Source organism: Odontesthes bonariensis, chromosome 10 (genome assembly GCF_027942865.1).
Source record: "Odontesthes bonariensis isolate fOdoBon6 chromosome 10, fOdoBon6.hap1, whole genome shotgun sequence".
Lineage (NCBI taxonomy): Eukaryota > Metazoa > Chordata > Actinopteri > Atheriniformes > Atherinopsidae > Odontesthes > Odontesthes bonariensis.
Window position 1 is genome coordinate 11,499,552 of NC_134515.1, and position 10,312 is coordinate 11,509,863.

At 39.3% G+C, this 10,312-nt stretch overlaps 1 protein-coding gene across 1 annotated transcript; it reads left to right on the plus strand.

Moving 5' to 3' along the window:
- The first annotated feature begins 5,745 nt into the window (after nt 1–5,745).
- LOC142390202 (succinate dehydrogenase [ubiquinone] iron-sulfur subunit, mitochondrial-like) lies at nt 5,746–9,100 on the plus strand. Its single transcript, XM_075475593.1, has 8 exons — nt 5,746–5,873; nt 6,875–7,008; nt 7,106–7,191; nt 7,321–7,457; nt 7,620–7,736; nt 7,910–8,011; nt 8,431–8,553; nt 8,640–9,100. The coding sequence occupies exons 1-8, from the start codon at nt 5,814–5,816 to the stop codon at nt 8,718–8,720; spliced, it is 840 nt and encodes a 279-aa protein (XP_075331708.1). The 5' UTR covers nt 5,746–5,813; the 3' UTR covers nt 8,721–9,100.
- The last annotated feature ends 1,212 nt before the right edge of the window (nt 9,101–10,312 follow it).

The window sequence follows — 10,312 nt, forward strand, 5'->3', positions numbered from 1 at the left end:
AGGTTAAGCAGGGATCTGGAAGAACAACAGACTTTCAGAGTGAACTGCATGTACGATTGCTAAAAAGACAACACTAACCCCTGTTTGACAGCCAAAGAACTTCAAGAATATTGATCACACTAAGGTGGTGCAGCACTGTGCTGTGTAGCACAAATACAACCCCAAATCAGAAAAGGCTGGGATGCAAAGGAAAATGAGAATAAAAAAAACAAAGCACATTTTTTTCACATTTACATGGGCCCAAGATATTTCATGTTTTACTCTAAATGACTCAATTTATGCATGTAAAAAATGTTTCTTTCCACTCTTTTTTCATTTCCTTTGGCCAAGAATAATAAGAATACATAGTAAATGGTTGTGAAATCACTTCCTAGAAAGACTTTCAAAAAGTCCTACACTCACTCATGTAGGCTGACATCCAAAGATTTCTGATAAATTGCCGTAAAGTCAGAAAATAGAAAAATGTAATCTATCAAACGGTAGAGCAGGGCATTAAAGGGTTAACCAAAGAGGCTGCCTCTTGGAGGATGATATCTGCTTGAATCTCTGAAAATGGAATGTTTGCTCCTGCCAGGGAAGTAGTTCACACATCCTCCAGACTGTGCCTAGATGGTTGTATCTTCACCTTGTGCAAATGAAACACCTTTGTGCAACTGTGATGCCTACAGCTATTTCCGCTGGGAGGAAGATGCCAACCTTGCCAACCCCCACACCTGGGGTGCTTTTTATTATGCTAACACATTTCCTCGCCTCCTTGCATCTGAGCTCCTCCCCGCGAGGATATGAGAACAAGAAATGCTAGAAAGGGTCGAACGAAAAGGCCAAAAAAATGCCAAATTCGAATTCTTTAATTCCTTTGTGGGTGTCTAAAGCGATGCCAATATTTGTGCATCACGTTTTGAAGATGGATTTTTAAATAAAAGACGTGATGCACCATTCTTTCTTAGCTCTGAGCTATTCTAGAAGCCTCCTCTCTCTTATCTCCCCGTCTTCCCAATGTGTATTTAGGGGTTGGGCAATCCTCAAGAATAGTGTAAGGGGGTAAAATTTCTGGGTCCCAGGAGGAAGCACGTTAGTGTAATCAAGGGCCCCTCTGCTTCCATCAATAATCTGTCCATTTTCTCTTTTGCATCATCTACTCTTGTGTCTATCCTTGCTACATCTTTAGATGAGTAGGTGGCCGCTTTTCCAGTTTTATTGAAAGGTTGATTTTGGATTTGATTATAATTTGATTTATATTTTGCGTCGACATGCTTTTCTTTTACTTATCTGCCAGGCCAAAGCCTGTTTGAAGATTTCTCACCTGGAAGTGTCGTCTGCACACTTGTAGCCACAGTCAGCCTGAGCCAGTTTGAGTCTCCCATTGAATTAAAGCACAACAGGTCTACAGTAAGTGGGCTTTGAGCTTTGACATATTTCCTATAATCGATGCATACGTTTCTGCTTGTGCAGTACATCCCAGGCACTTAAATGTAATTTTATAAAAACAATGAGTAAGACTGAGACACCTCTGTGGTTCCCGTATTGGAAACATTATGCACAACATTATGCAACTTGAGCTAGCAAAGCCATCTCTAGAGATGGATGCTTTTCTTTGTGGTGGTAAATCAATTCAGGGACAGAGCAGCAGCGCCTGCATCTTAATGAAACACCTTAAGGATACTTACCAACTCCCTGCAGAAGCAGATCCAACTCTAATTTGTTGAAATATAGGCGCATAAGTCTTTTCTTCTCCACCAAACACAACAATGCTACATTTCCCATCTCATTAATATTGTTGTTAATCACCCAGTCTCACTGCCCTGATTGGTTACCTGAGGGGAAGAAAAAAAGAGGCTACTTTGAGCCAGCCAGTGACTTTGTCATTCATGGAGATGGCCTTGTCATGCTTGGCCAAGCACAATGAAAGAAGTACAATACCAGCTTGGACTGAGGGTGGCACTGATGTCCTCACAATGTTTTTCTTATGATGCAAAAATCATGATTCATGAATATCTGATCAAAAAGCAGAGCATCATCAACATGCACATGGCACTGAAACTGAACTCACTATGGCTCGCTTATCTTGGAGTGCAGCAGCTTGAAAAGCAGGGGGCTGCGGGCAGTGAGAGAAACATCAAAGAGAATGAGTTTACAATCCCACATTTCCTTTAATGGGATTAGCCAGTGAAGTAACAGCAGCCCTGTATGTAGCCTTCAACTTCATTTAGCCTAACCTGTTGACCTTTCAGGGTCAATATTTAACAGTTAATCCAGTGATTGTTATTGGAACAAATTAAAGTGCCTTTCCCTGCTCTGCTGGTGTTGGCCCAGGCAAACACCTTGTGACTCCATGGTGCCCTGTGGGTTCCACCTGTCATGACGGTGTGGTTGGTACCAAAATGGAAGGACAGGTCCTGAGAGGCGATCGCAAAAAGGAAAAACATTGCCTATCCAAGCCAAATATGCAGCTTTATAAGCACTCGTCGAAAATATTGTTATGATGATATATATATGATACAGTAACATTAAATTCACATTTCTTGGAAAAGTCAGTTTACAAGTTCAACTATCTTTAGAATTTAAACATGTCAAAATACATAAAAAGATCAAAATGTGTTATATAAGGCCACACCTCAACAAATAGAGGGTTTTTTTTTCTAGTCCCAGAGGGTCCAAACACCACTGTTCTGCCTGGCGATGACTCTTAGATGTTCCTGTTGGTGTACAATGGTAGCGATCAGCATTTTCATACCCAGAGCACGTGGATATGGAATGCTCATTGAATCTATATGATAAAACTGTGTAAAGTAAATCACTTACACTGAGCACCACACCCCCTGAAGCACCGTGGAGTCTGCTTGTCTGGTGCTTGCTTGTCAGACAACAAGGAAAACAAAGGGAAGCAGCATGGTGAATTGTTTTAGTAACAAAAATCATTTTTGACAGTTAAAAGCTGCTCATGCAATACATATTTGAACTGTGAGTATAAATTGGGTTCCAAGAATGTAATGACAATAGAATAAAAAAACAAATCCGGATTCCAGCATGTTGCCACGCCTCGCTTCACTGATACAATCATGTGACACGTTATGTTGTCAAATCTTCCAGATTCAGTTTATTTGGCAGGATTCAAAGGAAGCACCTCACATATCATAAACATGAAAATACGTTTTAATGATTTCATCTCCAGGCTGATGTCAATAACCTGAAGTTGAATGATACTAATTATTTTTTGTTGCCTGTAGTTTGTGGTTCTAATTAATATTATTTAAACATGTAAAACTGATGCATAGATGTAAAACTATCTCTGATGTATTCCAACCTTGTGCAGATGACGTTACCGTAATTGGATTTCATCAACTGGGCACCAACCAGAAGAAAAATGAAATAAAACAGAGAAAAACATGTGATTACCAATCAAAACTTTGATTGGTGTTAATCGGGCATTTCTGGCGTTCCTGATAGAACACACTCCTGCTGCCAACAAGGTCACTCCAGCAACCATATTTTCAAGCATACTGAAGAATGCATCATATATAAAGATCACTATAAAACCTCTGCAGTCCTCCTGTGGTGAACGTGACACAAAGCATGACAGGTCTGACATGATCTAATGTGGCAGTGAGTTTATCCCACCCAAGGAGGAAGGCCCTGGATCCCTCCTTCAGCTCTGCTCCTGCTGTCCTGCCAGGAACAAAATTCAATTATCACACCGACTGCCTCTGCTGTGGCAGTTACTACCACTGTTGGCCTCTGGTATTTTTGTTTAACAGCTACTCACAGCCAAGAGCGATACGATAACAAGCCAGTTACCCCTTGGATTAAGGAAAGTGAAAAGTCAGTTTAACCTCACTTTAAAAATCTAAGGACAGTTTGTATATGTTTCACAGCTTTCAGATGGATCTGCTCCCTTCTGACAGCTTTACTTTCCAGTTACTAACCTGTTATCTACAGCAGCAAAACATACAGACTCTGTGATATTTCTTATCTATGTTCTGGGGAACATGAACGAAAAAGTCAAAGATGATTAAAAATTCTGAAAGCTTTGTTATCAAATTCTCTTGACAGCAGGTGTGTTTGCGTAGTATCCATATTAACATCCACACAATGGTTACATAAAGATAGATTATTTCATATTTTGAGGAAAACGTGAAAACTTACATCCAGAGGAGAGAAGAGGAGGAAAAGGTAGACGATAGATAGATAGATAGATAGATAGATAGATAGATAGATAGATAGATAGATAGATAGATAGATAGATAGATAGATAGATAGATAGATAGATAGATAGATAGATAGATAGATAGATAGATAGATAGATAGATAGATAGATAGATAGATAGATAGATAGATGTGCATTCCTGTTTCCATGAGTTCCCTCATGGGCAAGTTCTTCACACTACTTTCAGTCTACGTGTGCCATCCTTTCAGCTCTCTTTCCGGGATCATGTGGCTCATCCACTTTCCTGCTGCATAGCTTTCAAATCAAATCAAATCCAATCAAATGTATTTATATAGCACATTTCATGTACAAACAATTCAAAGTGCTTCACATAAAATAAAAGCATTGCAGCTCTCACATGATCCTGCTCTACCCTCATCTGGTTCCTTATCCTCTAGACTTTTTTCCCAAGTTCGTACATGATTTCATTCTCCTTTTTCTATAAGAAGTGGTGCTGCTTCTGTTCACAATTCTCTTTGATTTGAATTCATCCATATTTACACTTGTGATGTGTAAACATGTGCAGTCGAGCAAATGTTGTCTCGTTGCTAGAAAAAATATAAACCACCTGCATGCTCTACACTGTCTGGGATATTTCCTAATTTTGTACAAGAGGGGACAGATCCCTCTCCATTAAAACGTATTAGGCTTCTATATTATCTTGGTATATTTGAACTTATTTTCTTGTATAAACATAGTATTAGCAACTTCCTTGTTCAACTGAGAGTTGTCAGACAAGATTAGTCTCCAGGAAATCGAAGGGAAACTGAAACTGTCTTCTTTAATCTCAGACCAGGTACATTTAGATTACAATGCTTTCTCCGAAATGAAGACACTGCCCTGCATGTTTATATATGTGCAGATAGGTTTGTGTCTGGGCTCCTTCTCAGATGCAAGGGGCTTGTTTTCTATGAGCCAAGGACACGTTAAGTAACTGTGTCCGAAGTACAACACAAAATGTGCTTTTAATATGGCATGGAGTTATACATACAGAGATCAACGCAATCAGACAAATCTAACACTGTAAAATGAGACACTACTATGAGGGTATGAAAAATAAATGACTGAAGAAATCAATACATTTGAACAAAGCTAAAGTTCTTTCAAACAGGTGATTACAAGATAAGGGCAAATACATTAAAATGAATTACATAAACCACCGGCATAACATTGTATTCATATACGTAACTGACCCTCCTGTTCAGCAATGAGAGTTGTGAAAGAGCCTCATACGTATGCTGCCTTCATTTAATTTCGGATATATACCATTAATAGATTATGCGTCAAGTTTAGTGTAAAAAGATCTCTATTAAAAAATATATTTTCTATAAGGAAACAAAACTGGTGAAATATGAAGGTCTGGTGTTCATTTATTAGTCATTCTATTCCAACTGCAGCCCAAAATATAATCAAAATAAGCCTGTTTGTAGTCTGATGGCTAAATGTCCGAGCTGTGAGTGTGAGCGTGAAGGCAACATCAATGACGCAGACCCAACGTGAGCGCGCATAGCGGGCGCGGCTTCTGCTCATAGTTCAGACAAAAGTGAGCCGACCAGCCTTCACAGTGACTGAGGAGTTATTGCTGTCCTAAACCTATCTAACCGGCAAGATGTCCGTAGTTTGTCTCAGCCGAAATGTTCTGGCTTTTAGGAATTCTGGGATGATGGTGGTAAGTAGAAAAATCATTAATTTTTATTCAGTTATTAGGGCTGTTCAGCTTCATGGGCTTTTCTGAGATATATTAGTGTTCACATGTGAGTTTTTGTGGTTTTTTTTGTTTTTTTTCACAGTTTATCTATTGCTAGGCTACAGTAGCACTACATAAACCGAGTACTATGAATATTGATATAGCTGTGACATAGCACCATGCTCTCAGGCTAGTTGGTTTGTGTAAATGTCACAGAATCTAGTCTATTATCTGCCTCACTGTCATATGTGAATGACAATTAAAAAAAACAACAATTAAACAAAAACAGTCCACCTATCTTCATATTTATACTAAAAAAATATTCCTAGCATAAATACCTATAGAGAATAGACAGCTTTTTTGGGGGAGTTTTCCTCCTCTTTTAAACTTATAATGTCATCTGGAATTTGTTTAGCATGGCAGATAGGGTACATAATCATCTATCTGAGCCTTAAAGAAGGCCAAATAACTTAAATTATTGTTGTTAAGATCATCTTTCATTGTCCTTAGAAAGTCAGTTAGATAATCATAGGACTGATGTGATGTAACTGTTCCCTGTCAGTTCACCTGATCTGCCACTAGGGGGAGCCTCAATACTTTCATAATGGAAGTAGTGTGATAAAGTATAGGACTGTCAAAAACATGTCACAGTCTTACAGTTAGTTAATTTACTTGATTTGGGACCTCAGTTATGTGTTATCTTGTCAGTTCATTTATAATGTACTTTTATAAAAAAACTTAAAATACACGAACACCATTTCTGTCGTCTTGAGCCACGGGGATAAAATTACCAAACGCTTTCCGCTGTAACTTAAGTTGACGTAACCAACAACAAGGTCAAATCATGTGCTCCTCCGTACCTCACTAATTGAAAAGAATGTGTTTTATTTGGAATGATCAGATAAGGATATGCCTTTCAAGTGATTTTTATGAAATACTAATTTATTAAAAACACATTTCATCTCTTATTACCTGTCATACAGATGGTGCGGTATGCTCAGACTGCAGCTGCTCCGGCTCCTGAACCCAGGATCAAGAAGTTCCAGATTTACCGCTGGGACCCCGACACCTCCGGAGACAAACCACGAATGCAGACGTATGATGTTGATCTCAATACGTAAGTCCTTTAACAGAACACTTCTGAGCAGTATTTGACCTCCTTGCAAATAAATGCCACTGTTGTGATCAACCAACACATATTCTCGTTAACACAGTTGCGGTCCGATGGTTCTGGACGCCCTCATCAAGATCAAGAATGAAATTGACCCCACGCTCACATTCAGACGTTCCTGCCGTGAGGGTAAGAAAGAAGGGCCATCTGATCCTCAACTTGCACATACTGCTGAAAACTCCATCACAGCAGATTGTTTCAAGTTACATTTTTTTTTTTGCCCTATTTCACTGACCTGACATTTGTGCATTTCTTCAGGTATCTGCGGCTCGTGTGCGATGAACATAAACGGAGGCAACACACTGGCATGCCTGAACAAGATCGATACAAACACTAGCAAACCCGCCAAAATCTACCCACTGCCACACATGTATGTCGTTAAAGATCTGGTGCCTGTAAGTACTGCAAGAGTGGAAAATGTTTCTCAATACATTTTATTAATGCAAGAACACGTCAATGACTGATTGGAGCGAAAACGGCATATAAGGAAATATACAGCACAAGGTGTATGTGGTGCCTTAAGTGAATCGCTGTACTCTTGTCATCGATTCCACCAGGATATGAGCAACTTCTACGCACAGTACAAATCCATCGAGCCATACCTGAAGAAGAAGGAGGGGACTGAGGAAGGGAAGGAGCAGTATTACCAGTCAGTGGAGGACAGGCAAAAACTGGTAAATGCACAGACTTTCTTCCGTAACTTCAGAGAACTCCCAAGCACCCCAAGCAGTCCAAACAGGGGTCCTAAAGTTTCTAACATTTCTTTTTAATATGATCACATTGTGTAGAGAGTCACAGCGAAGCCACAGTGACGAATGAGCTTGTATCTCACTGTTTAACTCAACAGGACGGCCTATATGAGTGCATCCTGTGTGCCTGCTGCAGCACCAGCTGTCCAAGCTACTGGTGGAATGGAGACAAATACCTGGGACCTGCTGTCCTCATGCAGGTGGGTGAAGACCTACTCAACATTTATTCATGTTTAGTTATGAGAGTCTCAATTATTTAGAAAAAAAGACAAATGGGGAAAATGAACAAAAAAAATACAGACTTAAGATTAATTTTAGTCGGTTCTGTACATTTCGGACTCCGGTTTGCTTTGTCAGCCACACGTGCACTTTTGTTTGACTTGGTATGATATCATCAACTTCTAAATGATGATGACATTCTGAATTTTTCCATCTGTGTCTGTATATTTCAATGTATGAGGTATCAAGTCAGTGCAATATCCATTATACATATTTGTACAGTAGATTATCAAACTCCACTCTAAATGAAAATTTGAAGGTGGAGAGCCTCCAAAAGTAATGAGTGTCTTTCCTTATTATAAAAAAAAAAGTAAAATTGAACACTGTTGTTATCCCACAGGCATACAGGTGGATGATTGACTCCCGTGATGAATTCACAGAGGAACGTTTGTCTAAACTTCAGGACCCCTTCTCACTTTACCGCTGCCACACTATCATGAACTGCACTAAGACTTGCCCCAAGGTACTTGAAAGCCATTTGCACGCACATTTTCTCACTGAATGAGGAGTTTCAGTGTCTCACTGTTTGCTCGTCACACTTTTCTACAGGGTCTCAACCCCGGAAAGGCCATCGCAGAGATCAAGAAAATGATGGCGACTTACAAAGAGAAGAAAGCAGCAGCCTCATGAACATCTGTAAATAAGACTGGCTCAAGATCCACTTTCTAATACCTCAAACTGCATTTGGAAGAAGAGATGAGCCGACACAAAACTTTGCTACATTAGCACCTTTTATGATTTTGAGGAGTGCCTGAGGTTGTCTGTGTGTGTGGATGTGCGTGAGTGTGGTTGTATAAAAGAACTGGAAATTGTGAGAAAGGTCTTCTGTAAGGAACTGTTAAGCTAAATATATTGTGTGCTGCAACATAATGGACCACAGTTTTGCTTCTTGTCTCCACAGTAATAACGGTAGGCTCGCATGACCCTGTATTCAGTCTGGTAATATTTAATTATGTGTTCACTGAAGATGTGTGGAGTTTTGTATGGAGATTACACACATTGATTAGAAATGAACACGATCTGCTTTTGTTGACTGCTGTTCCAGCTTATATCACAATAAATATATGGAAGAATCAAATAAGAAATCATCAAAAGAATTTTTTTGTTGGAATTAGATAATTGTATGTTCTGCTGTCGCAATGAGAACGAGATCCAGTGAAATCCTACCGCATAACATCTTTTTATAGCTCATTTGGAGTTGTCCCATAAGGAAGACCAAAGTTGAAAACATTTTGTCCCAGCTGGTAGTCATGGAAAATCCACGAGTCCGTGAAGTAAAATAGAAGTGAAATAAACTAATGTAACAAAACCAAAAGTGGTGATGTGGCAGAGAATCCAGAATATAAAAGAAAATACAAAGCCGGACAAATCAGGAAACAGAACTGGACTGACAAGAGAAAAAAATCAATTTTGGCAATGAGCAAGGGAGACTTGGTAGTTAGTGTGTACACTGAGGGAAGTGATGAATAACGCAAAGTGGTGAGTTGGTAGCCCTTTTCACACAGTTCAGAAGCAAAATAGCAGTGTAAACTGATGCAATGCTGATAAGCCTCTAAGCTGAAAAGAGGTTGTGGCAGCCAAACAGAACACACCGCTCTAACCAGCAAACACTATTGACATTCGGATAATTCCACAACACCAGCTTTTGTTTGAAAAGCACATAATGATTAAGACACTGAGTAGACTGGGGTCTTTGTAAATTACCCAAAGGCAAGAGCAGTAGCTTAACGAGTAGATCGTTTTTAAGCTTGGACAAAAAAAAAAACAGGTGCAGAACAAGAACAGGAAGCAAAACCAAACAAATTACACAACGAATGAAGCGCTAACAAATTGAAACAGGAAATGTTGTAGACATGGAACAGGAACAGGAACTTTACTGCATTTGAATGCCCAATCAGAAAATATAAACCATGACACAGGTGTTGTTGCCTCAGGGGCCTTTTCTTCTCGTTCTTTTTTCTTATTAAATGTTACCGACCTGATTAGTTCACAAGATGGTATAAATGAATGTATAAAAGTGCACCATATTATGACATCCATTACCTATGCCTGTGATACTACAGTTTTTGGTCATGAAGATGCTTAATGCGTGCCCCACAATACCAGAAAGTAACTAGGTTTAAACCAAAGCCACATCACATCATCAATAACCCCTCGTAGACCGGAAACTAAAGAGATTCTTTTATAAAAAACAACACTAATTTTTAAAGCGTTCTGGTTTA

What these genes read in the sequence shown, in the direction of transcription:
- LOC142390202 (XM_075475593.1), top strand. Translation starts at nt 5,814, where the DNA reads ATGTCCGTAGTTTGTCTCAGCCGAAATGTTCTGGCTTTTAGGAATTCT. An exon ending in GACCTGCTGTCCTCATGCAG is followed by an intron (nt 8,012 to 8,430) that starts GTGGGTGAAGAC and finishes GTTATCCCACAG; the next exon opens with GCATACAGGTGGATGATTGA. An exon ending in GCACTAAGACTTGCCCCAAG is followed by an intron (nt 8,554 to 8,639) that starts GTACTTGAAAGC and finishes ACTTTTCTACAG; the next exon opens with GGTCTCAACCCCGGAAAGGC.